Source organism: Alternaria hordeiaustralica, assembly GCF_023758085.1.
Source record: "Alternaria hordeiaustralica strain BMP 2776 chromosome Unknown scaffold_4, whole genome shotgun sequence".
Lineage (NCBI taxonomy): Eukaryota > Fungi > Ascomycota > Dothideomycetes > Pleosporales > Pleosporaceae > Alternaria > Alternaria hordeiaustralica.
Genome location: NW_026056776.1, coordinates 1,012,709 through 1,040,545, shown reverse-complemented (window position 1 = coordinate 1,040,545; position 27,837 = coordinate 1,012,709). Strand labels below are relative to the sequence as shown.

The 27,837-nt window shown below is 54.1% G+C and overlaps 9 protein-coding genes across 9 annotated transcripts; 4 read left to right on the top strand and 5 right to left on the bottom strand.

The window, feature by feature from the left end:
* Nucleotides 1–757: 757 nt before the first annotated feature.
* J4E84_003124 (uncharacterized protein) lies at nt 758–1,744 on the bottom strand (the record flags this gene model as incomplete). Its single annotated transcript, XM_049385742.1, has 2 exons — nt 758–1,535; nt 1,740–1,744. 2 exons carry the CDS (start codon nt 1,742–1,744, stop codon nt 758–760), a joined length of 783 nt encoding a protein of 260 aa, XP_049246619.1.
* Nucleotides 1,745–5,794: 4,050 nt separating this feature from the next.
* On the bottom strand, nt 5,795–8,102 carry J4E84_003123 (uncharacterized protein; the record flags this gene model as incomplete). The annotated part of the gene is made up of 5 exons (XM_049385741.1): nt 5,795–6,003; nt 6,057–6,398; nt 6,449–6,611; nt 6,672–7,865; nt 7,926–8,102. 5 exons carry the CDS (start codon nt 8,100–8,102, stop codon nt 5,795–5,797), a joined length of 2,085 nt encoding a protein of 694 aa, XP_049246618.1.
* Nucleotides 8,103–9,727: 1,625 nt separating this feature from the next.
* On the top strand, nt 9,728–11,622 carry J4E84_003122 (uncharacterized protein; the record flags this gene model as incomplete). The annotated part of the gene is made up of 4 exons (XM_049385740.1): nt 9,728–10,019; nt 10,066–11,209; nt 11,265–11,499; nt 11,548–11,622. The coding sequence occupies 4 exons, from the start codon at nt 9,728–9,730 to the stop codon at nt 11,620–11,622; spliced, it is 1,746 nt and encodes a 581-aa protein (XP_049246617.1).
* Nucleotides 11,623–13,010: 1,388 nt separating this feature from the next.
* Nucleotides 13,011–14,756, bottom strand: J4E84_003121 (uncharacterized protein; the record flags this gene model as incomplete). Its single annotated transcript, XM_049385739.1, has 3 exons — nt 13,011–14,404; nt 14,472–14,627; nt 14,702–14,756. 3 exons carry the CDS (start codon nt 14,754–14,756, stop codon nt 13,011–13,013), a joined length of 1,605 nt encoding a protein of 534 aa, XP_049246616.1.
* Nucleotides 14,757–15,908: 1,152 nt separating this feature from the next.
* On the top strand, nt 15,909–19,182 carry J4E84_003120 (uncharacterized protein; the record flags this gene model as incomplete). Its single annotated transcript, XM_049385738.1, has 2 exons — nt 15,909–17,873; nt 17,926–19,182. The coding sequence occupies 2 exons, from the start codon at nt 15,909–15,911 to the stop codon at nt 19,180–19,182; spliced, it is 3,222 nt and encodes a 1,073-aa protein (XP_049246615.1).
* A 984-nt stretch (nt 19,183–20,166) lies between these two features.
* On the bottom strand, nt 20,167–21,380 carry J4E84_003119 (uncharacterized protein; the record flags this gene model as incomplete). The annotated part of the gene is made up of 2 exons (XM_049385737.1): nt 20,167–21,168; nt 21,219–21,380. 2 exons carry the CDS (start codon nt 21,378–21,380, stop codon nt 20,167–20,169), a joined length of 1,164 nt encoding a protein of 387 aa, XP_049246614.1.
* Nucleotides 21,381–21,766: 386 nt separating this feature from the next.
* J4E84_003118 (uncharacterized protein) lies at nt 21,767–22,703 on the top strand (the record flags this gene model as incomplete). The annotated part of the gene is made up of 2 exons (XM_049385736.1): nt 21,767–22,625; nt 22,675–22,703. The coding sequence occupies 2 exons, from the start codon at nt 21,767–21,769 to the stop codon at nt 22,701–22,703; spliced, it is 888 nt and encodes a 295-aa protein (XP_049246613.1).
* Nucleotides 22,704–23,622: 919 nt separating this feature from the next.
* J4E84_003117 (uncharacterized protein) lies at nt 23,623–24,616 on the top strand (the record flags this gene model as incomplete). The annotated part of the gene is made up of 3 exons (XM_049385735.1): nt 23,623–23,752; nt 23,804–24,304; nt 24,363–24,616. The coding sequence occupies 3 exons, from the start codon at nt 23,623–23,625 to the stop codon at nt 24,614–24,616; spliced, it is 885 nt and encodes a 294-aa protein (XP_049246612.1).
* Nucleotides 24,617–26,094: 1,478 nt separating this feature from the next.
* On the bottom strand, nt 26,095–27,352 carry J4E84_003116 (uncharacterized protein; the record flags this gene model as incomplete). The annotated part of the gene is made up of 2 exons (XM_049385734.1): nt 26,095–27,264; nt 27,320–27,352. 2 exons carry the CDS (start codon nt 27,350–27,352, stop codon nt 26,095–26,097), a joined length of 1,203 nt encoding a protein of 400 aa, XP_049246611.1.
* Between the last annotated feature and the right edge of the window lie 485 nt (nt 27,353–27,837).

The following is a 27,837-nucleotide window of genomic DNA, read 5'->3' as shown; positions in this document are numbered from 1 at the left end:
TGAGAGGTTCACGTGTTAGACACGCTAGCGAGTCAGAACGAGAAGAAACGAGGGGCACGAGGTGGCTGGGAAATGAGCAATTGAACAGATGTGAAATCTCAAAGCGAGAATTGTTCTTTATAAATCTACGAACGGAGTCTCCTCTCGGGCTCTGCGGATGCAGGGTTATCAATATATACGCTGAGCCGCGTTGGCGCATTGAAACCCCGCGCAGCTCATCGCGAGATATCGCTGTGAGCAACCCTGGAAACGACAAGCGTCTCCTCGTCGTTTCTTTTTCTCAGCCGAGCTCAAGGTTATCTCCACACTGCTCGATCATCGGGTTATGCTTCGATTGCGATTGACATTGATGCCATTAGTCGTATGTTGTTCGTTCGTTCGGACTTCTTGCAACCTTGCTCAGGTGCCGAAGGTGCTGGCGAGGAGATGCGCGATGCCGATTTCAGTTACGGCATGTTCGGTCCCACCCCTTACTGCATCAAACCCCCACTGGTGCAACGCATGCTGCAAGTCAATGGTGGACTGCCCATGGCAGCACGCCAACCTAGGAAAAAACCGAACAACCTAGAGCCTACGTTGACGTTGGGTCACTCACTTCGCAGATTCTTGTCTTGATGTAGTCTGCAGGCCTGTTCAGCTTTTTCCTTATATGAGGTGGCAGCACTGCTCAGGTGATTCCTTCCAGTCTCGATCCCGTGCTTGCAGCAATAAAAGACCTTCCACTATAGACTTGCAACCCATCCGTGTCCAGGTGCCATCATATCCCATGTTCCTCATCCCTCAACTTCCAACCCGACGTCTCACGATCACTCCACGCAAGCGAAATCCTGACCTTCAAACCCTCTTTCTCCGCTAGTAACCTGTTGACCTCTCTTAACATAGCTTTTGCGAAGAGCGCCGTCTCCAGAGTGTCCGCAGCGTGCAAGACGGGCAGTGTGAGAACACTCCAGCCGGCATCATTCCGTGAAGGACGAGCGTGGATACACTGAGGAGATGAAGCATTATTCTTGATAGCCATTGCCCTCTTTCCATGTTTCTCCTTTCTCATCTTGAAAGTCGCTCTGTCCATCACTTCTTGCGCTATCCTGAGTGTTCTCCTTTGTTGCGCGCTGAGATAGATGGATTTGGGTACGTTGGTCGTGATGTTCAAAGATTCGCCGGTGCCGGCCATGGCTTTGTCTATCGCGTCTTGTAGGCCGCGCAGCCTCTCGATCTCAACGGTTTCTAGATGGCGGTTGTGAGGCTCGCAGAATGCTCGGATGTTGGTCAGGGGTAATTCGCGGGTACGTCTCGTGCCTGTTGGGATGGTGGCCATGTGCGGTGGGCCTCCATCGTCGTCTCTCCTGATCTTCTTCCGCGTGTGCTGATCGTTTACTGCGGCTATGTAGTTGCAAACGTCGCCCACTCCCGGGTGGGCCTTACGCTTCCTGTCTACCGAGATCGGGCTCATAGTGTTGTGTGGGTACCTAGGTATTTCGGACTTGTGGAGTTTTGGTGTGTGAGAAACGAGGTTGCACTTATCAGAGGGAACGTCGCTATTTATTGGGAGATTCAGGCATCGTGTATGTCTGTTGGGAGTCGTCAGTCACTCGTCGTTTATGGGTCATGGCAGTACCATGGGATGGGATAGAACCAGATTTCGAGGTTTTCGCACACACACACACACACACACACACACACACACAGTGAGTCACCAATCAGAGAGAAGATGTACCAAAAGCAGTCTTTTACGCATGCACTCCATCACAGCCAGAAAGTGGTGATGTTGTGTGCGGGCCTGAAGCATTCGGTACCACGGAAATGCAGCTCGAAGTGTGTAAGACCCTTGTACCTAGGCCCAATACAGGCACACGCACACAATACAGCAGATCCATCATGCAACACATGTTGAGAAAGATTACTATACTAACGATTATAGTAAGCCAAAGATAAAGTCGCTAAAAGTAGAACAGATCGAGCGAAGGATAGAAAGCCGAAGAAAGGTAAGATGCTCAATAGGATTACAAGAATTCGTATCCGTTCCTTCGCCCTAAAAGGCGGGTTTGCCTGCGCCTTCAAATCGTGCCTTCCCAATCGTAGCTTCCCATACCGCACCGCCCCGTTAACGCCAAAGCATCGCTAAGCGCCAGAAGAAGAGGGAAAGAAGAAGATGTGAAGGGAGTTACCGAGGCGAGACACGAATTGGATGGCGTTGCGGCGTGACTCAAAGAAGATCGAGTGGAAGTCGAAGAGGTGAAGGTCGAAGTAAAAGGGTGGTTTCAGTGACCAGAGTCGCTTACGCGTCTCCTCCGCCCTCGACTACCGCCTTCAGGCCGCTGAGCAAGAACGTCACGAAGTTGCGGATCGTCTTTGTCTTTATCAGTGTGGTGTACGCGTACATGTCTACAGGATTTGTTAGCTCTGCACTGCTCAGAATTTCCACCGTGAGTGCGTACCTCTGCAGGTTATCCGGTCTTGGATACTTGTGTTCGCGATCCGGACAAAACGGGCATACGTAGCCAGGCGACTGATGCACAAGTCCGTGCCGTATCATCTCGTTCTTTCGTTTGAAGCCTTTGCCACCCTCGCCTCGCGGACAATCTTTGACAGGGCAATAGTGCGGGCGATTTGAGGAATGAACGTTGGTGTGTGAACTAAAGAGGTCAGCATGTCCGACCCTATGATACTGGGGATACTCAAGTCTGGACTCACTTAAGAAGGTACTGCGTCTGGAAAGGAAGAGCGGTGCAGCCTGGATAATCGCACTTGAAGGATCCAACGATATGCTGAGTCACACTTTGTTGTAGACCAGAGCCAAGCGGAGGTGGCAGGACCCTCGACGCAAGCGCGCCATCTAGACTCATATGTCGAGGTCTTTGCTCAATAGGCGTTTGCTGTGTACCAGGGCTGATACCCTCCGAGCTCTGGTAGCTGTCGCTCGTCGATGCAGAGTGCAGTGTCGCTGTGTAAGGACTGTTGTCTGACGCGGCGTGCGAAGGTCTCCGAGCATCCGTGCCGAATGCGCCTCCTCCTGAGGTGCGGAGGAATAGATCGACACGATGTGGTAAATCGTGGGCACTCATTGGCGATGACGCACTTAGCGAAGGGAACGGTGTGGCTGGAGAATGAGAACTCATGGATAGCTGGCGAACCATCGATGTTGGTGACGCTCCTACTGAGGAAACCGATTGTCGATGGGGGAAGCTGATACTGTTTGCTCTCGTTGCTTCGTGGTCATTTGTTGCTGATCTCGCAATATCATCGATGTGACGGAACGAAGGTAGCTGCTGGCTAGGCGAAGTAGCTGCTCCATCACGCGCAGGAGATGGGGCTTGTAACGCAGGCAGTGTGTCTGCTGGAAGTCCTCCCCTTTGCGGAATTGTTAGACCGAGAGATGGTGCTGGATCATTGCCTTGAGGATGGCCATTGGGAAAGCCTCGAGGTGGCTGGCTCGGTGGATACAACGATGCGTTCGACAAGGCGGACGATATAGACAGTGTTCGATCGGTTCCATTTGGACTGGGATGCACGCCGTTTGGTGCTACATGAACTGCTGAAGCTTGAGATGTGCGCCTATCTGCTGCAAATCCGAAAGGCCTAGTAGTTTCGTCTTCGATCACTGAGTCTCTGTGGGTAGCTGTCGCTTTTGAATCAGGTGCTGAGCTAAGCACTTCCTGCAGAGTAGGTGCTGAGTTGGCAGGACGAGCCTTTGGTGGCACTGGCTGGCCATTGTTGGAGACGGACGGTGCCGTTGCCGTGCCGGGAGAGTCGGCATCAGGCATGTCGTCATCCTCAGAGCAGTGCGAATCAGAGTCGGAGTTCAAGGCCTGCTCGCTTGCTTTTTGTGCAATGTCTGGCCGGTTTGGGTCCATCTCACGAATGAGCACCCAGTCCCCTTGGGTGGGGCGAGTTCGGGGCTTATGTTTGTTAGGCCTTTTCCGATTTCGAGATGGAGGAGGACTGACACTCTGTCGGTTGGGTAGGTGACGGATGACTGGTGTCACGTGTGGCTGCGGCGTCGGAGATGGTGTTGCCTTTACAACACGAGCTTCCAAGAGTGGTGATTTGGAGAAATGGTCGTCGTCCTGGTAGTATTCCACTGGTTCCACGGATTGGATGGCGTCGAGCACCTGCATCTGGACAGCAGATTCCGCGGTATAGGAAGATGGTCGTTAGTTAGGTGGAGTGAACTGGCGATTATCCCAACGACCGTTCAGCAAAGGCTCCCAGGGATAGGCCCAGGCGGCGGTGAAGAGAGCGGGTGGCACAGCAAGACCAGTCTTGAATCGCTGTCTGGAGGAGAGTCAGCATGACCATGGGCTGCATTCTTCTCGCAACGATGGAGGCGGAAAGTGCTGGGGCTGCGTGTCTGTGGGATGGTGACAGAAATGAGAAAAGCTGCGGTGCCGTCGGATGCGAGTTGGGCTAGAGACGCTCGGGTCGAGCGACTGGGGCAGAGCAGGGGTGAGAGAGTGGAACAGACGGGTTGTTGGTCATCGGGGTGGGAATGCAGCGAGCAGAAGCATGAATCGCGAATTATATGTGGAGATATGATGCAAAGTAGCGACGCCAACGGTGAAGCGGCTCTGCGCGGTGGAAAACATACCCGAGGGTGCCAGTGCGACGGCTCTTTTTCAGCCTCAAGGCGGTGTCGAAGGGGCCTGCCGATCGCAAACATCAACTCGCGCAGGCGCAGATGTGACGGGCGTGCGGTCACGAATAGCATAGGGGTGGGTAGCAGTGTGCGAGCCTCGTCTGCCCTTACAGCATCGAGGGGGAGGATGGACGGCTGGCCTTGGAGGGACTGCGGCGGATGAGGAGGCTGACTTGCGGGGGCTTGTTGGCTGGACGGCCTTGATGCGGACGCTGGAACAGGCGGAAGTCGGGGTGCTAGGTCAGCGTGCGGGAGACAGCACGGGGTGGCAGGAATTGGGCAGCGAAGACGAAGGTTGTGTGTGCAAGTCAATAGATCCAGCCAAAGTCACTGTGCTGCCGTCGCGCCAGTCGCCGTCGCCCTCCCCCAAGCTCCTGCGAGGCGCAGCCCCAGCTTACCTACAGCGCGCGAGGCTCTAATCCAATCCAGTTTTTATGAGGCTCCCACCGAAGTTTGCCATCCCCGCACCGAGGGCCGCTAGCTGCTCTGGGACCCCACAGGCCTCCAGGGCTCCAGAGCTACTCCACGGGGACCGAGCCCAGCCCCGCCTCTTTGCACGCCCAAGAACGAGAAGCCTCCATCGGCCCTATTGCGAACCTGCAGCTGCCCTAACACGAACTCAATAGCCTCCCGACGTCTCTGCTAATTCTTCCGCTGCGTGGCATTTGTCAGTGGGATACTCGCGGCACGACGTGCGTGCGGCGTGGTGCGTTGCCCTGCTGCGGCTTCACCTTCGCTTGCCCGGCCGCACTTGGATGGACCTCGACGCTTAGATTAACTGCCATGGGTAATCCTCCTGTTCTATCGACTACATGTGCATGCGTGTCCAGCGACAGCATGCACTGCATCCCTCTTCCCCTCTCCACCCGCTGTCAAATGCCACCGACCGCCTATCGTACAGTCTTATGCTGCATGCGCTCTTGTCTACTACTGTGCCGCTGAGAAATGCTCCAACAGAAATGTGACAGACACGCCCACCCCCACAGTCACTGGCAACTGGCGAGTAAAAACATGCTCCTCGGTAGATCAACGCCCAAAAACAAATCGTGGCTGATAAAGCTGTTGTTGGCGCCAGAAACGGTATCCCACCCATAAATCGTCCAATCCCGTTTTATCCTCGCCCGCAATAACGCACATCGGCTAAGCACGTGCATGCCGCCATCACGCTTCCGGCTTCTTGCCAAATCCAGGGATTCCACTAAACCTGGTGCCGGCGGGGAGCTTGGGTCGACCAAAGTTCTCGTCGAGATCGAGAATCACCTTGAGCGCGTTGCGGCTGCGCAGGTACGGCAGCGGCGCCGTTGCCTCTTCAAGGCCGACGGATGGCTCCAAGCTTGCCGAATCGTGGCTAGAGCCCGGCATCGGGAGAGCTGCGGACATGTCAGTGGCCAATTGGCGCATCACAAGGCGATGCAAGACTTACCTCGCTGTAGAACCTCATAGCCAGCCAGTGTGAAACCAAATTGTGGTGACGAGCGCATGATACGGGCGGGACCACCCTTGAAGAAGGCCTTGAAGCCTTCCTCCTTCCAGATGGTCGACGCTGCGTGGCGCAGGCCAGTGTATGCAACTTCGCCCTTGCGCGCCTCTACTTGTAACCTAGTCTTGATCACGTCGCACGGTGTGGTCAGGTACGCTGCAGGCATACCCGCGATGGCACCAGCGCTCAGCATTTGTAGGACACCGAGCGACTTTTGCGGGCTCTCGCCGAAGACGTCTCTCTTCAGATGGCTGTAGGTGGGGAAGTAGATGGCAGAGAAGGGGACTGTGCAGGCGGTCAGCGACATCCGGCGGGTGTGAGAGAGCAGAACATACCGTCACGCAGGAGACATGCGCTAGCTCCCTTGTAGAGACCGACGAGACCCAAGTTGCGGACGATCCACATGGCAGACCGCCTGGGAACACCCTCGACGTTCTTGGACAGTTCACCCTGAATTTGTAACCGAATCTTGACAATTTCGAGAGGGTTTGTGAAAACCTATAATAGTGTGTTAGTACTTGCTGCCAATAGAGGAAGTGCAAGTAGGTAGTAACTCACAACTTGGCAAGCACCCGCAGTTCCACCCGCCAACATCTCGTGGGGGAACTTGATTTGGCCTGTTGACTTGTCGGTCATCTTGCCACGAACAAGATCGTTGACCGTGAGCTTGATAGCCTTCTCGGGCGCAACACCAACAAGCTGGGGCAGGACTCCAGAGTAGAGACCCTTGAATCCCTCGTTCTTGATGACCTTCTTTGCGCAGTCGAGCGAGTTCTTGTACAGGACGTGCCCGACGCCTGAGCTCCTCTGGTTCTGCATTCTTGTCTTGACCAGATCGATGGGGTAGACCATGAAGGCACCGAACGCACCAGCCAACGAACCGAGGGCGAAGTGGTGGACCGACTCTAGAATGTCGTGCCATATCGATTTTGTGGTCGCAAAGACCTTTTGCCCAGACTCGGAGATACCCTGAGCGGCCAACGATCCTGCCCTGTGCCAGGACGGGTCGAGCACGCGGGCAAAGTCTCGCAGACCAAGTCGCCCAGACGCCTCGTCGAGACCGGCGAAGTGGAAGAGGATGTCTGCCTCCATGGGTGTGTAGAGGTTGAAGCGACTTATCCGGGCGGCCTCGTTGAGGAAATCTGTGCGGGTGATCTTGCCGTCGGAGCTCTTCTGTGTGGCATTGCGGATGATAAGCTCTATCATGTCCATCTGCTGGATGACGTTCTGGAAGGCGCGCACGTTGGCGTAGGAGATCTTGCTGCCAACCGAGATGTTGCACAGGGTGGGTAGGTTCTCGAGGAGGTAGTCGGAAAGCTTGTGGCTCGCAGTCTCGCGTATTATGCGCTGGAAATGCTCCGGCTCGATGAAGCCATCCTTGTTCTTGTCAAAAAAGGTGAAGCCCTGACGTACCCGCTCGCCCTGCAGCCCTCGCAGCAGCTGGGCGAACTGGGGGTAGGTCATCGTGTGCCTGTGCTTCTTGGAACCAATGTACAGCGAGGCCCAGCCGCCCTCCCAGTCGAAGGGCAGGCTGTCCTCGGTCTTGTGCGCCTTCCATGTCTCGTAGAAGTCATCAAAGTTGATGTAGCCGGTGCGCTGCTTGTCGAAGAAGCGGAAGACGACCTCGTACTCGGCGTCGGGTTTGGCGAGCAGGTTCTGGAAGACGGACCAGTCGTGCATGCTGACCTTGCCCTTCTGGTCGCGATCGGCGACCTGGAAGAGGATGCCATACTGGAACCGCTTGATCTTGTGCTGGAGGCGGGCACGTCATTAGCTTGCTTGACTCGACACATTGCAGACAGCCCTGCTTACGAAGTCCTCGCCCTCGGGCGCGACAGCTGTGATGAACTGGTCCTGGTCGAGGTAGTAGTCGCCTGACTCGTCCTTCTGGGCGTGCTTCATAAAGGCGGCGCGCGTGAGCTGCGACAGCTGGGGCTCGTCGGTGGTGCCCAGCAGCACCTCGCGTACTTCTTCCGTGACGGTCGCCATAGTGAGAGGATGACAGCAGCCCGGGAAGCAAACGGTGGTTGCAATTGACCGGGTTGGGGCCAGGTGTTAGTAAGGAAGGGTGTAGCGACGCGGATGGGGTGAGTCGGCCTCTACGCCGTCGACGACAGCTCGCGGCTGGCAGCGAGCTCGGAGGTAAGCTAATTTTTAATTGCGAGCCATTGGCGGGGGTCGGAGAAAGCGTGGGGAAGGCACGGCTGCGAACAAACACCCCGAGCGCAGCTACTCACGGTCTAAGGGAATCTTGAGTTTAATGAATTGACTCCTGATTCTGAAAACCTGCTTGCTTCCATTCACCCTGTGGCTTACTCTGCGCAGAGGCTCTTACCGCTGTTTCCGTGTTGTCTGCTTCCCGAGCTCGCCTCATCACTGCAGCCCCTGTCAGATTCTATATAGAGAACCTTGGAACACTCTAGAAATGAGCCTCAGTCGCGTACCGTTGCGCACCGATCCATGAACCGCGCTCCGGGAATAGTTAATCAACGCGGCGCATGGACATCGTCGGAATCGCTGCAGCTGCCGGTCCCCATGAGGCTCTGTGTCGCTGGCTATGGCCCTTTACCCCGGATCGGTGCGCTGTCAAGCTTCAGCGTTACCATCGCCCAGGCACACGCGACCTTAAGACCAGTTCTTATGGTACCTGAAGCACCGGCGCAGGGCGGCTGTCATCTATCTGCAGATCAGGCGCAAGTGTTACCATGGCTATCCAGACGCTTTCTCCTGCTGTGCGACATCGCTTTCGCACCGTCTGCGTGCCTGCCTCCATTCGGCTCTCGGATCACTAGTCTGATGCGCGGACACCCGGGAATCATAGCCCAGAAGAGTCAAAAGATGAGTGAAAGACGACTGCTGTATCGCGCATGTCTTCAGAACAGGTGAGCATGTCGCAGAGATGTTCGAAACCGCCCGAGCCATCGCAGTGGAATTCTCCGCAAAGACAGCTATGCAGCTGCGTCAGCTGTGACGACAGCGCAAGGGCCATTCCACTGACTCCACCTTCCCTCCAAGCTCGCAACCGCAACCAGCAACCACCAGTATATATCGCAATGTCGCTTCTTACCAGCGATTCGATGCCACTGCTCTCTGTATTCTGGACCATGGCTCTGGTAGCGCCTTCCGCCGTGCTCTGGCACGGCCGCTCCCAACACGCTGATTGATCCCACAGCTGCCATCTCAAGACAAGGCCCCGTAGCCATCTCGGAGCACGCGCGGTCTTGATAGCCAACTGCTTCAATGCGTGTCTGAGTTATACAAGCCTATTGGCCGAAAACTCTTGCTGCTTGCGGCCGCTCCAAGGCGGAGACAAGACAGCGGAATCTCTGGGCACGTCTCATGCACTTGGCGGAGCCTCACCATCAGCAAGAACATGGTGGTAACACCGCGCCCCAGTGGCTGAAATTCATATATGTGCGATGCCAGCCGTCGCCAGACACTCGGCGCCCACCTTTCCATATCTTGTCTTCTGGGCAACGCTGGTCACCCCAAGCTCGGCATCAAGCCGACGCCCTGCACTGCCATGTGCTACATGTACTCTGATCATATAAGACTAGCCATGGTCCCAGGAACCAGGGTTCTGTCAAACACAGCTCTGCAACTGCACACTCAAGATGGCGTCTCCAGTCACAGCCAAGTATGATTGGATTCTTGCAATCACCACCATTGCCTTTGTGTTCTCCGCCTTCGGAAACGGCGCCAACGATGTCGCCAACGCGTATGCCACTTCGGTCGCCGCCCGTACCCTGACTATGGTCCAGGTTGGACCTCTTGCTGTGGTCACAGAGTTCATTGGCGCTGTTGCACTTGGAGCACGTGTGACCTCAACCATCAAGAACGGCATTATCTCGATCGACCGCTTCGAGGGCAATCCGGGTGCGCTCATGTTGGCCATGGGATGTGCTGGTGAGTTTTCTGATTCCATTGAAGAGGCTGAGCTAAAATGCAGCAGAGGTTGGTAGTGCTTTCTGGTTGATGCTAGCCACGCATTGGGGAATGCCAGTCTCAACTACGCAAACAGTGGTAGGCGCCCTCATCGGAGTCGGTTTTGCTAGCCAGGCCCCTGTCAAATGGGCGTGGGAGTCTGGCTCGGTGTCACAGGTTGCTGCTTCTTGGGGTATCGCACCTCTGATTGCTGGTGCTTTTTCCGCGATCATCTTCGGCACCGTCAAGTACTCGGTTCTCGAACGCAAAGACCCTTTCAAGCACGCTATGCGCCTCATTCCCTTCTACTTCGCCATGACAGGAGCTATCTTGGCTCTGTTCATTGTCGTTGAAGCGCCTACTGCCCCCTCCCTCGAAGAATTCGGAGCTGGCAAAGCTGCTGGTATCATCTTGGGAGTGTTCTTTGGATGCTTGGCAATCTGCTACATCTTCTTCATCCCGTTCTTCAAGCGCAAGCTCATCATGAAGGACCCCCGTGTCCGGGTCTGGCACGTCATCTTGGGTCCTTTACTCCTCAAAGAGAGCACTACTCTGTTCTGGCCAGGCAAAGGAAACGAATACGTCACCGATTACTACGAGGATGCCTACGGCGAAGTTCATGCTGGAACCAACGCAAAGCATACTATCCCTGACTCCGCCAACGACGATGAGATCAAGAAAGTGGATGCTGGATCGCCCTCCGGTTCGACCAAGGACGGTGGTGTCCTTCCTAGCGACCCCGAAAAGACACGCGTAGAAGAAAGCACCAATGCGCCTGTTCGCAGACTGAAGACACCGGAGCCCTACGAGCGCTGGATCGTCCCTGTTCAGCATCTCTCATGGGTTAACCCTCAGAAGTGGTGGGCATACGCCAAGTTCGGTTTCCTCAGGGGTGTAACTTGCGACGTCATCACGCACGACAACGATCTTCTGCGCGCGATTCACTCCAAGGCCATCCGTTATGACGTTCGCGTCGAACATTTGTGGACATACTGTCAGGTTGTATCAGCTATGATGATGTCCATCGCTCACGGCTCCAACGATGTAGCCAACGCTGTCGGGCCATGGGCTGCCGTCTATCAGACATACCTTGCTGGAGAGGTGGCTACCCGCTCTCCTACTCCCGTTTGGTTCTTGGTCGTAGCCGGTCTTCTACTTGGTCTTGGTTTCTGGTAAGTAAAGACTTTCTACAAACATCATATGAGAATTATACTAACAGAACCATAGGTTCTACGGATATCACATCGTTCGTGCCCTTGGTAACAAGATCACTCAGATGTCGCCCACCCGCGGTTTCTCTGTCGAACTCGGCGCTGCTGTTACCGTCTTGCTGGCTTCTCGACTTGGTCTCCCAGTATCGACCACCCAGTGTCTGACTGGTTCAGCGGTTGGTGTTGCTTTGATGAACTACGATCTTGGTGCTGTCAACTGGCGCCAACTCGCTTTCATCTTCATGGGTTGGGTAAGTTGTATCCCCAGTGCTTTGGTTCTTCGTATCTAACAGTCTCAGGTCATGACCCTACCCGCCGCCGGTCTCGTCTCTGGCCTGTTGTGTGTCATGGCACTCAACGCCCCTAGCTTCTAGTCGACTCTATGATGGGGTGAATTCTTCTGTTTCGTCTTTTTTTTGAGAGCACAGTCTTGTATATTAAATTAGAAAGGCGCAGGCGAATTGCCGCCAACGTACAGCATCCGCTAGTTCAATCATTAATTTTTGTTTCTCGCAAGTATGTTAATGTATGCCATGTCACTTGTTCCATCGGGTATTCCAGAGATTCGTGCTGCCTGACTGCCCAAGATGTTAGGAAACACATGACATGCCAACAAGACGACATCTCTGACCCCAACAACACTCACCCATCCCGCCCTCTCTAGACTCAATCACGCAAACCCCGGAATCCACCTCCACCTCACCCTCCTCACATACGCCAAATACTCCCCTCTAACCCCCTCCTCCGTCTTCCCCCCACCAACAGTTCCCTCACACCCCAAAAACTGCTCTTCCTCCAACACCGCTCCAATCCTATACAGCCACAAAAGCACCAGAACCGCTCCCACCAGCCCCACACTCCTCACCGGCATGGATATCCACGCGCCACTAACATCATGTCCATGCAACAAGTAGTCCGGCAACCACGCACCCAAAACATACACCACAGCGCCCACCCATCCCAACGCATAAGCCACATACGTCGGATGCCGGATGTAGTTATACGGACCCGTGTCAATGACGTGTTGTGGTGTTACACGACCGTAGATTACGGCGAATGTCCCGGGCCGCGTTGTTAGCGCCATCCATGTGAACAACAGTATGCTGCTGAGGAGGAAAGTGGACGCTATTGTTATTGCTAGGGTTGTGGTGGTTGAGCTTGGTGTTGGGGATGATGTGGCAAGAAGGAGCGGTACTGCTGATAGTGTTCCCGCTACATATGAGACGAGCGCGAGTAGGTGGATGGAATACGGATATACGAGGCCAGAGGGCGGAGATTTAAAGTGGAAGGCTAATGCGTAGAACTGGGTGGCCATGAAGACGAGGTAAAGGATTTGCAGCAGGAATATTTGCATTTTTTGCTGGTTGGTTGAGGTGTGAGATTTGTGTGTTCGACGGAAGTTATGCTGGGGTATTCTGATGGATAGGAACAGATGAGGAGGCCTTGAGTTAGAACTTCATGTTGGTGTGGAACTCCCTTTGGAGACGGGCGGGGTCTTTCCTCCGCGTTGAATCTGGATATGCAGGCTTACGGCATCATTGTCGCACAGCAATCGCTATCTGCAGCGATGTATTGATAGGCTATCTTCTCTATCACATGATTGTGTGGCCGAGAAAAAGTGTTTAGGAAACTCGCAGTAGCAAGGTATCATTCAAATATTACTGTACGGTACGTATTACATAAACATTATACAACATGCGTCGGCGCGATAAATCTACTTTTGCTTGTCTTGCAAATCCTCATCTCTCGTGAAAATCCTCGATCAACCCATGCGACTATTACGATGCGCCTCCATTCTCGCTTCTCCCTCCTCTTGCATTTGGTCATTCATACGCGACTCTCTCCTCCTGTTCATCTCATCTTCGATGGCCTGGTTTGGGCCTGGTACCAAGCCCCAAGGTCCTTTGCCGATCTTAGCACCTCTGTACTTGACGGCCAAGCCAACACACACGGGCCCAATGATTGTGTTCAGCAAAATAGCCCATATGGCTGTTATGAAACCCTCCGCAGAGACATACGGCGTGTTGTTGTAACCGATTTCCACAATTAGTAGACCGATTTCTCCACGGGCGACCATGGCCATGCCCAGCAAAAGCATGGGCGAGACGGCGGATTGTACCGCGGCTTTTCGGGTAGGTGAGTAAGGCGACGAGCTCACCTTCTCAAGGTTGTTGCCATTCTCGGCCGCGGATGCTTCATTTTGTGCTTCTTGTGCTTTCTTGGGATCATGCTTTGCGGCACCCCAGATAGGGATCCAAACACCGACGAGAGCCTTACCCACCAGCATGAGTAAGGTGTATACGACGCCTTTCCAGATGGCTTCTCCAGTCCAAAGATCCAAAAACGGAATCGCGAATCCTATGCTAGCAAAGAAAAGAGGTCCAAGTACATACTGCTGCGCGTCCAGGCAGTATACTTCAAAGGTATGCACAAAAGTCGGGGACTTGTCTTTAGAGCGCTCGCCTTCTTCGCGGCTCATAACCACGAAGGGACCTTCCGGGTGTGTAGAAGGGAGATACGTCAAGAAGGCGCCGGCGAGGAAAGCTCCAAACAGGATGGAAGTCCCTGCGAAGGCTGCGATTGAGATAAAGGCTGATAATACCAGGATCATCAGCATAATGTTTGACAAGTGGTCGAACTTGTGAAAATGCCTCTCGACATATCTTCGAAACAGAGGCGCAAAGACCCATTTGGTGAGGACTGGGGTAAGAATTGCCATGGCCCCAGATGCGAGAATAGGCCGGCCGATCAGCCATCCCAAGTTGACGTTTCCACCGGACGCGACATCACCCAGGTCGTGGATGACACTTGACATGACAAGACCTGTCACATCGTCAATGACTGCAGCGCTGACAAGCACCGCGCCGACCTTGGTTTGGCTGAGATCAACATCCTTGGAGGCGCTTGAGATAACGGCAAAGGTGGTGCCCAGACTTGTCGTGCTCAGAGCAGCGCCGATGATGAAGGTCTCGACAGCGCCATAGCCGAACCCAAGATACAGCAACAGGTAGCTGAAACCTATTGGACACAGTACGCCTGTGGCCGCCCCACAGATCGACAGCGTGAAGTTGGCCTTGAGCAGGTCAAGGCGAGTGCTCAAACCGCCCTCGAAGATAATCAAGATCAAGCCAATGTAGCCAAGATATAGAAACGTCTCTAAATACCGGGGCGCAGAGTCAGTAAATGTCGCACATAGCGCCTTTTCTGCAGCAGGGACGCGTACCAGCCCAATCATGTTCGAGGATATTCGCCAACGGCTCGCCATATATGATACCAACCGCAATCGGACCAATGATGCCGGCACGGATAACCTTGGCCGAAACGTACTCCGAGAGCCATAAGAAGGTGAAGAAAGATACCAGGATAAGAATCTCGACGACTTAAGCTTGCGTTAGTTTAGATCGACGTTTCGGGGTATGCAGGTGCTGAACGATTGTGACAAGGAGCGCTTACTTTCGGGCTCGTGATACTGCAAGAACGGCGCGGCGTCGGGATTTGAGGACGACATGCTACACAGACAGTGTGACACAGTGTCTGGGTTGGAAGGCTGGGGGAGCAGCAAGCAATAGCTAAGCCCGTGAGAAGGCTGGGCTCGAGAACACAAGCGGCGGACCCTGGCGTGCCATGACGACGTCATGTTAGAGCCGCGGCCACCACGGCGTAGAACTCTTTCGAGCCACGGCGCTATCAATCACCTCAACGGCCAAGCCCACGTGCAGGGCCCATACAGACATCTCGCCCAGTATTTCGCCCAGTTCGCAGTGTATCTCCATACACGCGGCTCCGGCATGTCGCTCCACACTTTTCTTCACCACGAGGTCCGTGCACCGGGGAATCTCCGCTGGATCTCGACTCCGCCAGGCTGCACGATGCTCCGCATGCGACCATTCACAACGCGTCAAGACAAGGCTTAGGCAAGGCTTGAGTCTGCGAAACGCCTATCGTCTGCTCCACCGCGGTGTTGAAACGGAAAGTTCTGCAGGTGACGAGTCGAAGAGGCAGGTTCAAGAAGATCCTGATGCCTGCCAAGGCAAAGGCCAAGGCCAGGAATGCCGCATACCCGATTTCCCTGCGGACCCCGGTAACGTGACGAGCACTCAATGGCTGTCTTCACTGCCAAGGGTGGAGAAGTTTTTTGGTCGCTAGCCTGGCATTCGCCTCCAGAATCGCGACATAGTGTACTTGGCGGGAACTGTCGAGCTTGGCATGTCTCTTGGAGAGCCGACTTCCTACACCGACATCCCCACCACTCAACATATATCTTCACGACGCCTGAGACCTTTCCTTCTCTTCCTCACCACCTGTTGTCGGTACCACCTCCTTCTCGTTTGACGTTTGCTCCAAACTTGCCAACTCCTTCCCTCGTCACTTCCAATTTCAAACCCACCCTCACAAACCCCACAACTCGCCAATCACGGCGTAATTCTGGAGGAGTCTGACCCCCGCCCCCTCCTGAGGTCCTCTATGCATACCAAACTCAACACCCAATCCAACAAATTTGTCCACGTGGCTATAGTCCGCGGGGCCAGAGCACGCAGAAGACTAGAGCGCTGATTGCTGTCTTGACTTGCCGATATCCGTATCATATCAACCCAATTTTACAACCCGAACACCGAACATCCAACATCCAACTCTTTTGATTCCCTAAACACCCACAATCATGGGGAAGAAAGAAACGACCCTTGAGGGTCACGTCAGTGGACAATGCAACAAGCCAATGTCCGCGCCCGCTCACAGCCTTACGCTGGAGCAAGTCAAGACCGAGCTAAAGACCGATGAATGGCATGGTCTTGATGACTCCGAAGCCAAGCGTCGTGTCGACGACTATGGCGCCAACGAACTTGGAGAAGCTGAGAGCGTCTCCCCAGTTAAGATTCTCATCGCGCAGGTCGCCAACGCTATGACGCTAGTCCTCATCATGGCCATGGCTGTCAGTTTCGGTATCAAGTCCTGGATCGAAGGTGGTGTCGTTGCCTTCGTTATTGGTCTCAACATCGTCGTCGGTTTCTTCCAGGAATGGTCTGCTGAGAAGACCATGGACTCCCTACGCTCTCTCAGTTCGCCTACTGCCCGTCTCATCCGCGGTGGCCAGCAAGTTACCATCCCTTCCGCCGACGTTGTTCCTGGAGATGTCATTGAGGTCAAGGTTGGAGACACCATCCCCGCCGATATCCGAGTCTTTGACGCCGTCAACTTCGAGACTGACGAGGCTCTGCTTACCGGAGAGTCCCTGCCTGTTCGCAAGCAAGAGGACGCTACTTTCGAAGAGAAGACTGGTCCCGGAGATCGTCTCAACGTTGCCTACAGCTCTTCCTCGGTCACCAAGGGCCGAGCCAAGGGAATTGTCTTCGCGACCGGTGCCTACACCGAAATTGGTGCTATCGCTGCTCAGCTCCGCGAGACCAAGTCCAAGGTCCGACCTGTCAAGCGAAAGGAGAACGGAAAGGCAAAGCCTCACCGTTACCTCGAGGCTTACACACTCACCACTACCGACGCTATTGGTCGCTTTTTGGGTCTCAACGTCGGAACGCCTCTCCAGAAGAAGCTTTCCAAGCTAGCCGTGTTGCTCTTCTTCATTGCCGTCGTGTGTGCCATCATCGTCCTTGCAGCCAACGAGTTCAGTTCTCGCCAGGAAGTCATCATTTACGCTGTCGCCACCGGCCTGTCCATGATTCCCGCTAGTTTGGTCGTTGTGCTCACGATTACCATGGCCGCTGGTACCAAGTCCATGGTTAAGCGCAATGTCATCGTCCGAAACCTGAAGTCCCTCGAGGCTCTCGGTGGTGTTACCGACATCTGCTCTGACAAGACCGGAACGCTTACACAGGGTAAAATGATTGCCCGTGGTGCTTGGATCCCAGGTGTTGGAACCTACACTATCGAAGATTCCACCGCTCCTCAGGACCCTACCGCTGGTCACGTGCGCTTCGGCTCCGCTGCCCCTAGCCAGATGGATCTCAAGTCCGGAGGCGAGGCCTGCGGTGAGCGTCTCGGAGTTGAGAAGCTTGAAGGCCACAACATCGAAGGCTTCGGTGAATTCCTCAAGGTCGCTTCTTTGGCCAACTTGGCTGCTGTAAAGCAAAACAATGAAGGCGCCTGGGAGGCTCATGGTGATCCCACCGAAATCGCTATTCAGGTTTTCGCCTCCCGGTTCGGCATGAATCGCAGCCATCTCGTCAAGGGCGACTCTGCCACGTGGGAGGACCTTGTTGAGCTTCCCTTCGACTCCGACGTCAAGCGCATGTCAGTTATCATGAAGCACGCCTCAGGCAACTACGCTTTCACGAAGGGTGCCGTCGAGCGCGTCATTCAGAGCTGTACCACCTACCTCGCTGATGGCAAGGAGCAATCCCAACCCATCACCGACGAGTTCCGCGAGGAGATCCTTGCCCACATGCAAGCTCTGGCCAGTCTTGGTCTCCGTGTCTTGGCCTTGGCCAGCAAGAAGTACCCCGGCGAAGTTGAGAAGGGTGCTGAAGTTGCTCGTACCTCTGTCGAATCCGACCTTGTCTTCCGTGGTCTCATCGGTCTTTACGACCCTCCTCGTCCCGAATCCGCTGTCGCTGTCCGCCAATGCCACGAGGCTGGTATTGAGGTCCACATGTTGACTGGTGACCATCCTGAGGTAAGTCTTGGTTACGAAAAGCATTTGAAACATGTACTGACTGTCTATGTAGACAGCAAAGGCTATCGCCATTGAAGTTCACATTCTGCCATCGGCCGACCGCTACAAGAGGATTTCTGCCGATATCGCGAAGTCGCTGGTTATGACTGCTTCTGAATTCGATGAACTCACTGATGATCAAGTCGATGAGCTCCCTGTCCTGCCGTTGGTCGTAGCCCGTTGTGCGCCTAGCACAAAGGTTCGCATGATCGAGGCTCTCCACCGCCGCGGCCGTTTCTGCGCCATGACTGGTGACGGTGTCAACGATTCTCCCTCGCTGAAGCGTGCCGACGTTGGTATTGCCATGGGTCAAGCTGGTTCTGACGTCGCCAAGGAAGCCTCGGATATCGTCCTCACAGATGACAACTTCGCATCCATTCTCGCTGCCATTGAAGAAGGTCGCCGTATCTTCGACAACATTCAGAAGTTCGTGTTGCACGTCTTGGCTGAGAACGTCGCTCAGGCTGGTACTCTTCTCGTGGGTCTTGCCTTCAAAGACAGGACTGGTCTCTCCGTTTTCCCTCTCGCGCCCGTCCAGGTTGTCTGGATTATCATGGCCACGTCTGGATTGCCAGACATGGGTCTCGGTTTCGAACGCGCCGTCCCTGATATCCTGAACCGTCCGCCCCAGTCCCTCAAGACGGGTATCTTCACCATGGAGTTCCTCGTCGACATGGTCGTCTATGGTCTCTGGATCACGCTTCTGTGCTTGGCCAGTTTCGTGCTCGTCGTCTTTGGATTCGGAGACGGAGAGCTCGGTCAGGGTTGCAACGAGACCTATTCCGAGCAGTGCGAGTTGGTTTTCCGTGCGCGCGCCTGCACATTCGCCTGTTTGACATGGTTCGCTCTCTTCCTCGCATGGGAGATGATCGACATGCGTCGTTCTTTCTTCCGCATGCAGCCTGGCAGCAAGCGCTACTTCACCCAGTGGATGATTGATGTATGGAGGAACCAGTTCCTCTTCTGGGCTATCATGATCGGCTTTGTCCTCCTCTTCCCCCTCATCTACATCCCTGTTCTCAACACCGTTGTGTTCAAGCACGCGCCCATCGACTGGGAGTGGGGTATCGTCTTCATCGAGACTGGTATCTTCTTTGCCGGTATCGAGTTCTGGAAGTGGTGCAAGCGCATCTACTTCCGCCGTATGGCGGCTAAGCACGGTAATGGAAAGGTCGACAAGAACATGGAGATTGAGGACCGTGTCTTTGGTCGCTACTACAGCCGCGACTCTTCTGTCGCTGGCAGCGAGAACATGCAGGAGAAGGCTTAGAGCCTTACCTATGGAGGAACTGTATAAAGTGAGGTATCGAAGGATGGGAAGGCCCTGCTAAGGGCATGCAAGGAGGCGTTCCTGCTCTCTAAGAGCAGAATACTTGCCTACCACAAAAGTTAGTTATATAGAATGCTTAGACACGATCACGACAACGTGCATTACGATCCTTAGATATAATAAAGAAGATTACCACATCATACATGTTATGTTCCCATCTTCTGAGAACTGCAGTGTGCGATGTCCTCGTTACCGCTGCGAGTCCAACCGACGGAATTCCCTTCTGGCGCTCGGGCTTTCATGGGACCCATCGCACTAACCACTTCGGGCGTGACTGCTAGTATCAGACACAGAAGGAACGAATGTGCAAGTACAAAAGATCGAGAGTGCATGCAAAATTGTTTTTGTCTGGGCGGTCTTCCTATCTATACAATCACAGTGAGGCGCAGCCGCCGAAGTAAACTGCGGTATTTTGCATTGGTGCGACGCGGTAGCTTTGCGGCATTTTACTTTACCCCGACACCTTACCTCTCAACTCTCCGCACCAGGCCGGCAAAAGATGAGATCGTCAAGAACACCATGTGGGCAGCGAATCGCGGGATAGAATGGAAACGTGAGGGGGTTGTGGGGGTAGTTTCTCTAGGGGAAGTACCGCGCGTGTGACTCCTCAACTTGGAGGGATAACCTAATGATGAGGCCGGGTCATGCATGCGATAGGAGGAACAAGTATAAAGCATTCGTCTAAAAATTGGTATTCGTCATGAAAGTGTAGTGGGAACACGTCGACCAAGCAAAAAAACTGAACAGGCCTGCGGCCTACATCAACTTGGAAACCTACAAGATAGGTGACCTGGCGTCGATGTAGTCTCTAGACGTATTCGGGTTTTTCTGGTATGAGGTGGGAATGGCTACCTGCCGGTACTTCTACCCTCCAAACAGGTAGGTAGAGATGCAATATGATACAAATCGCGCAACGATCTTCACCTAAACGACCAATCGCCCTGGCTCGGCTTCAAGCACCGTCTTGACGCGCTCGAGGAAAACACGACCGCGCTTCTCGTCGCCCTTGGGCACGCTCACACTGAATACGTTGAGAGGTCCTGCGACGCCCGCTGCGCCCGAAACAGGCTTAGCGGAGGTCTTCTTGCCGGCTAGCATGTCGAGAATGTCCGACTTTGGTGCTGGGGCGCGCTTGCTGGGGATGGTGGTTGGTGGTAGCGCGGTGACTTCTGGCATGAGGTTGCCCCGCGAGTACTTTGACGATACCTTGTCGAGACCAAGTACAGCGTTGAACAGCTCGTCGGCGGTTGGCTTTGCGACCTTCGAGCGGGGGAGATCCTCGTTGGCGAGCTCGGCGGCGCGCGCGACGAAGGTTGAGAGCGGGAGGAAGACGCCTATTGAGTCCTTGACGCGCTTCTGGCATTCCATTACTGCGGTGAGGGAGACGGGTAGTGCTACCTCGATAGGGAGGTCTTCGACAACCGCTGGTGCTTTGGCTGCTGGCTTCTTTGATGCTTCCTTCTTGGGCATGGGCTTGATGTTGGAGAGATCGAGGTGCGATAGCTTGGTGAAGCGACTCGCCAGCTCCGAGGGGTATGAGTTCTCAATCTGACCAACATATGCGAGCACGTCTCCCTTGAGCAGCCTGCCGCCAGGACCAGTCGCGGGGATCTTATCAGCCTCCTCCTTTGGCAGACCGTTGACTTCGAGCAAGTGTTGTACGGAGGGGTATAGCGGGTAGGTTTGCTTGGAGGCCTTGCCGCTGGAGGCTTTCTTCGAGGCATCGGATTTGGCAGGCGGGGCAGAGGTTCGCTCCTCCTTTGGTACCGGCGCAGGCTCTTTCTTGGACTCCTTGGGCGCTTCGGCCTCTTTCTTGGGCGCGGGGCTCTCTTCTGCGGGTATCTCGAGGGTGGACAGGTCGTCGCCGGGCTCTGCTGTGACGGCTATCCGTGTGCCGACCTGGACTGCTTTGGAACCGTCTTGGACCTGGAGTCCGTGTTAGCCATGGCCTGAAGCTAACATATCTTCCCACGTACAGTGATCTTGGCCAGGATACCGTCATCCTGCGCTTCAACGTCCATCTGTGCCTTGTCCGTCTCGATCTCGAGCAGCACGTCGCCGGCGGAGAAAGAGTCTCCCTCCTTGATCTTCCAGCTCGCAATGTTACCCTCGGTCATGGTCGGTGAAAGCGCAGGCATGTTGAAGCTTTGCGCAGCGAGTGAAGCCTGACTTGAGTGCAGTCCTCTCCGAGCACCCTGGTTGCGCAACTGCTGCGAGGCAGCCCGCGCCGAGACCCTACATACCGCAGCGAGCGAAGCCATGGGGAGGTCAATTGACGGACGGAGTCAATGGCAGTGGGAACAGGAGGGTGTTTGGCGACGGTGCTGATCTGCTGGCGGGAAATGTTGGGCGGAACAAGCTTCGGAGGTGTCGAGCGGGACGCGCTTGGGCCGCTTCTAGTTGGACTTTTTCCGACATATCGCGACGGCATCCAGGTATCCACGCCCACATACTGCCGCATTGACTTGCTGGAGTATGCTCGGTGTATAGCGCTGATTGAACACCCCATACCACTGCACTCACAATGCCCGCCTTCTCCCGGGGCTTCGACGCCTTCCTGCGCCAACACACCCTCCGCCTCCCCTCATCCCTCCGCGCCGCCCTCTTCGGAACACGGGAATCGTTCTTCACACCCACCACGATACGCACGATACGGCAGAATCGCTCCTTCACATCCTCCGTGCTCCGACGCTACCAATATCCCAAGACCAATGTAGTCGCACCAAAACCCAGCTCATTCGTGAGCAGCGACCCCGTCCTCCGCCAAGTCGTCCAAACACGCCAGCCAGTCCTCCTCTACCAAGCGCCCAAGAACAAGTGGTACTATCTCAAGGTGTACGGAACGGGAGCATTATGGATCGGTGTCGGAGCATTTTCCATCAAGTTCAATGACGACATCAAAGACAATGGCCTATCCTTCTTCGTCCGACCGACCTACGTCGTGGTAGGAGTGGGCTTCATCATCATCGGCTGCTACATCTGCACCGCGCCCAGCAACCGCATGCGCGCACTGGAAGTCCTTCCTAGTCTGCAGGGCGGGCCCATGCAATTGCGTATGGTAGTCAAGCCGGTGCCGTGGCTCAAAGAGCGCGTCATATACACGGATTTGGGGAAAGCGACAATCAGTGAAAAGACGGAGCCCATGGTGGCTGAGTTGCTCGAGGCAGAACGGTTCAAGCGGCAGAAACTCTGGGATGACTTGGGACATATGAACATTGCGGCGCGTGTGTGGGAGGGCTCAGCGCGGTGGGTACATCAGAAGTGGACCAACTTCTTTTTGAAGTTCAAGTTCGCCGTTCTGAGGTTCGGTATTGCGAAAGTCAAGGTGAGGGGTGATGAGTGGAAGATTGACTGCTCGGGGTACTTGCTCGAGAACGGCAAAGGTATGTCAATGCGATTACACTCCTGAGGTAGAATCTAACCGAGATGTAGCTGTGGACCGAATCATTCCTGAAGAATAAGGCCGCTCGTACACGCTTCAGGTTTATACTCCAAAGCGTTGAGAAAGCCATGCCCAGCTTACAACTACGAGCTCGCTGAGATTACAGAAGCGCTAGTAGCATCACGGGTGGCGACAAATACTGCTATGCGTCCGTTGTTGATACGACCGAGCCCCACACGATCTTTCACGAATCGAGGTTGTACACCATGTTCACGATATGTATATATAACGGCAAGCAACTGTAGACTACTGTAAGATACCAGTCCAGCACTAGTTGCAAAGGACAAGTCTGTCGACACGATTCCAATGTACGGCTTGCGCATTGAAACGCAGCATCGAATGCTTCTTGTTGCCCGCTCGGCAGTTGCGTTCAATTTGTCACAAGACGCAGGACGATGATGAGTAACTAGATGTATCTTTTCGCCACTCTCCATATCTTCTCCGACTTGCTTTCTGTCTATTCGTCAACATTGTCTGCGCAGGCCCTCGCGTCTGTGCTCTGCCCTAGATTTGCTCAAAGGGCTTAGACAGGTTCTTGCGTCCCATGTTTGCCAGCTGACCAGCCTGCAGCATGACTGCATACAACCTTGGAACGAATAGGATATCTCGGACCGGGGCCAGCCCCCTGCGCAAAACCACAGCCCCAAGGCCGACTGACGTGGATCGTGGTTCTATGGCTCATGGAGCACTGGACAAACATTGAGCGGGTGTTCTCGTCCGGTCTCGCAACTGCCCAACACTACGCTGGCTACGCGGCCTGTCGAGATCAATTGATAGTACCGAATACCGGCGGGGAGCACCTGTATCATATAGCGCCTTACGTCCTCTCTCTCTTGACATATCCTCATCCGCGCTCGACTGACATCATACACTGTAGCCCTCGCTCCCCACGCACGCGAATGTCTCCCTCCGTATTAGACCCAGACAATATCGTACCAATGAACTCGAGGGAGTTGGCGACCTGGAAGCTCACTACCGAATGGCCTGTGGCTGAAGCATCGGTTGAGGGAAACTTCCACCTTCACGTGGACGAAGCCAAGTACAAAAATTCGTATGGGAATCATCGGTGTAAGTGACGAGAGCCCTCGCATGAGAAACATCGCTGATGATTTATCTTAGCCATCGTCAAACTCGAGGTGATAGATGAAGCACATCACGAGTTTGATGCTTCCGGAGTTCTTATAGGGCTCGACCTGGTTCTGACCTCCGCACACAACGTTCTGTATCGTGGTGGAGAGACATTTGTCTCTCGGGTCATGTCTGTCAAAGCGTACATTGGGTACCACCGCTCAAAGTCTTCGAAAGGGATAGGGGTCGAAAAGCGTTTCGGCAAAAGAGTCATTGTGCTTCAAGCATGGGAACGCTCTGGATTCGCCTGGCACAACGACATGGCCCTTATCAAGCTCGAGAGCGACTTTCTACAGGTCGAGCCAGCCTTGTACCAGGCGCCACCTTTGGTGTGGTCGGAGGTGCTTGGTATCGGCTATCCTGGTGAGAACACAACGCAAGGCAGCGGATCTTGTCCGCTATGCGAGGATGCTGGATGCATGTACGAAGTGGTGGGTGGGGCCCGGTGTGAAGACGACGGGTTGCTTGAGTGCAAGCTTTTGGCTGTGTCTGGTAAGTGTACGAATAAGAAACACATTACAACATTCACGGATGTTGACAAAATGCATAGGTAACTCGGGAAGCCCTATCTTTCTCAAAGACGAGCCAAGGCCAAGAAAAAACACACTCAGAACAGTCATAGCCACCTGCAGCGGCAGTAAGTCAAAGGAGGGTACCATCTACGCCGCTCCAGTGGATGTCCCCTTCATCCAAGCAACCAAATATTTCCTGAGTCAACAACATCTCCCTTCTAATCTACACTTCATAATGCACCAGCAACCCGATACTCAGACATGGACTATCTTCCAGTCTACAGAGATTTGAGGTCCAGCGAATAGTTATTAGACCCCATGGGCCTATTGCGCATGTATTATCGCATACTAAGAACAAGACGGGCAAGGCCTTTCCGCAGTCAAGTTCATGTAACGAGGAATATGTGGCCAAAATTATCTCCTTCGATATTCGGCTACGTTATGTCTCCCCTGAAGCTCATCAATTCAACGCACCTATGTGAAGCCTTCGCCTGCCATGATAACGCTCCACGCCCTGCGTCACTCTCCGATCACATACGGCGACCAAAAAGCCCACATACCAAGTTTTTCGCAATGGCAAGGTGCTCCAACGCGGATACACTTCATCTTTTCGCAATATCGCATCATACCCCTTGTATGTATTGTGAGCAGCACTGCATATTGTGATACTTCCTTCCCCATCTTTCCCATTGTTTCTCAGGAGCCTACACCAAGGAAGTAGATAAGGACTACATAATGAGTAATGAATGATGCACGTTCGGTGAAACCTTTCTCGTGATTTCCATGAGACTTCTGTGGAACAGTACGATTTTAAACATTGCAATCATAAGGCATATGCTTCTTCGACACACCATCATGCTCGCTCATTTGAATCCGACGTCGTCGACATAATCTGTGTGCCATAAAACCGAAAACCATCGACTTGTTTCTTCCATTTGTCCATTGATGCTGATTCCAAGCCCAATATCCCACACTCTCAGAATCCCACATCCAACCAATACCCCGTACTCCCCTTCCCCTTATAAAACTGCGTGAACGCACCTACTGCCGACCTACCATCCTCCAAGTTAGCAGATGCCACGAGTTTCACCAATCGTAATCACATACCCCTGCAGCTGCTCCTTATCCTTAGCCTTCTGCCAATCTTTCCATCGCTCCTTTTCAGGCAGCGTCGCATCCCGCCAGCGTTCCTTCCCTGGTTCAACGGATTTGGAACGGCGCGTACCGGAATGAATATGCAGTTTTGAGCGCCAGGAATGTGAGGAGGAGGGACGTTCTGGTGTTGATGCTGGGGGTTTTGAGCTGGATGTGGATGTGGAGGTTGTGGATGCGCTTGTTACATTTACGAGAGGGGCTGTGGAATTGTTGCTCTCCTTCTCGGTGAACAGGCCTGGGACTTGGAGTTTGGATGGGTCTGTCATGGTGGGAATGATCTGTATGTGGTTGAAGGGGAGAAGTGCGGAGATGTAGTGATGGGGACAGTGGGGAGGGTATATGGTGGGATGAGAGGAGAACAGGTTTTATTGTAGCACAACGCTTACTATCTACTTAATATCGGTAGGGTATAAGTTGTTGATCACTGGTCGTGGCTGTGGAATCTCACTGTCTGTGAGACGGACGCGGGCGTAAGGCGTCCACAGGGCTGAGTCCACGAGCCGCCCCCAATCTTGCGGTTAGTGTGGCGCTGTGGCTGTGGCTGTATCGGACCGACTGGCGATCTGCAAAATGTATGTATTTGATGTAAACATTGCCTGCTACCCATACACTACTTTACTCTGCTAAGTTCACCTCATCAAGATTCTTCCGTATAAACTTCGTCACGGCATCCAACCCCTCCTTAATAACGTCCGTCTGATTAACAAACCCGATCCTAACATACCCCTTGAACTCCTCGCCGAAACAAGTACTACCAGGCACAAACATGACGCCCGTAGCCTCTAGCAACTTTTTGCAAAAGTCCACAGAGTCCACTGCCTTGCCTTCTCGGTGGAACTTGACGAAAGCCGTAGTACCAGCCACAGGCTTCACCCACTCGCACTCATCCTCGTTCTTGAGCTGGAACTTCTCCAGAAGAGCCAGGTTAGTTCTCGCGAGTTGGATGTTGCGAGCTAGTAGACTGTGCACTGTTGATGAGTGGAGAGCGTAGGCGGCGATGGCTTCGTCGAAATAGGACACGGAGATTGTGGTGTAGTGCCGTGCTGAAGCGATCTTTTCGATGATTTCAGAGCTGCGAGATGCTATCCAGCCGATGCGGATGCCTGCGAGAGAGTAGGCTTTTGACATGGAACCTGTGACGATGACGTTCTTGTAGCCCATGGATAGGAGGGAAGGTGGGAAGTCTTTGTCTATGGGGATGATGGAGTGGAATAGAGGGCGATAGACTTCGTCACTCATGATGGTGATGTCCTTTTCGGTCGCAATGTCGATGAGTTCTTGGAGGAAGGTCTTGCCTAGGATGGCACCGGTGGGGTTGTTTGGGTTGTTGATGATGATGAGCTTTGTGTTGGGCTTGATGAGCGTCTTCAGCTCGTCGATGGTTGGTACCCATTTGTTTTCTGGCGTTGCTTTCCATAGGTCAACTTCGGCGCCCAGTTGCTTGGGTACCTCGTAGAGGGACTGGTAGGTGGGGTAGTGGCAGATGACATGGTCTCCCGGTCCGACGAGGGAGTAGGCAGTCAGGTAGTTTGCTTGGATGGCACCGGGAGTGATGAGGATGTTGTCTGGAGAGAGAGGGTTTGTGACCTTGGCAGAATATAATCTTGCCAAGTTGTTGCGCAAGTCGTCACTTCCTCTGATGGCTCCGTAGTTCAGGACACGCGAGGTGTCGAAGACCGGCTGATCTTTGTTCTCTGACAGCTCGCGTAGCTGATCGACGGAAATTGAGGCGCAACACGTCTCGGCGATGTTGTACTTGCATTTCGTCTCGTACGCATCCATCCACTGGGCATGTTAGTCACTTCCCCACGTGGAGTGCGAGATGCGGGGAATGACATACGGACTCGACGGCGAATTCTTCAATCTTGACCATTCTGGCTTGTGAGATAGAAGGAGATGTATGACGGGCGGAAGAGCGCAGAGAAAATTTAGACGATATAGTTTTATGTCTCAAGGTAGCTCTGGGGATTGACATAGGGCGCACATGATGGCCTCTCGAGGTTCCGCTGAAGCGGGCGAGCTAGTTGCTAGAGCGCTCCGACGGCTAGGTTGGGCTGGCAAGAGCGCGTCGCCGCTGATGGCGCGCGATCACGTTGATCAGCGCGTTGCTAGAGACGAGGCTGCCAGTCGCGTGATGTATATCCATATCCTGCGCTTCTGCATGTTGTGCCAGATATCGATGATGACGAGGACCATGTTGCCTGCATCACCTGTTGGCGTGTGCCTCGGTCTAGCGGTCCGCCATGGTGCTTGGCTGGAGACAGCCCAGCCTCCACGAATCAGCGTCGCCGCAGGCCGATGATAGCAGCACTGCCATCATCTGGCCACCCGTTGCTACCTGTTGTCCCTCGTCCCCAT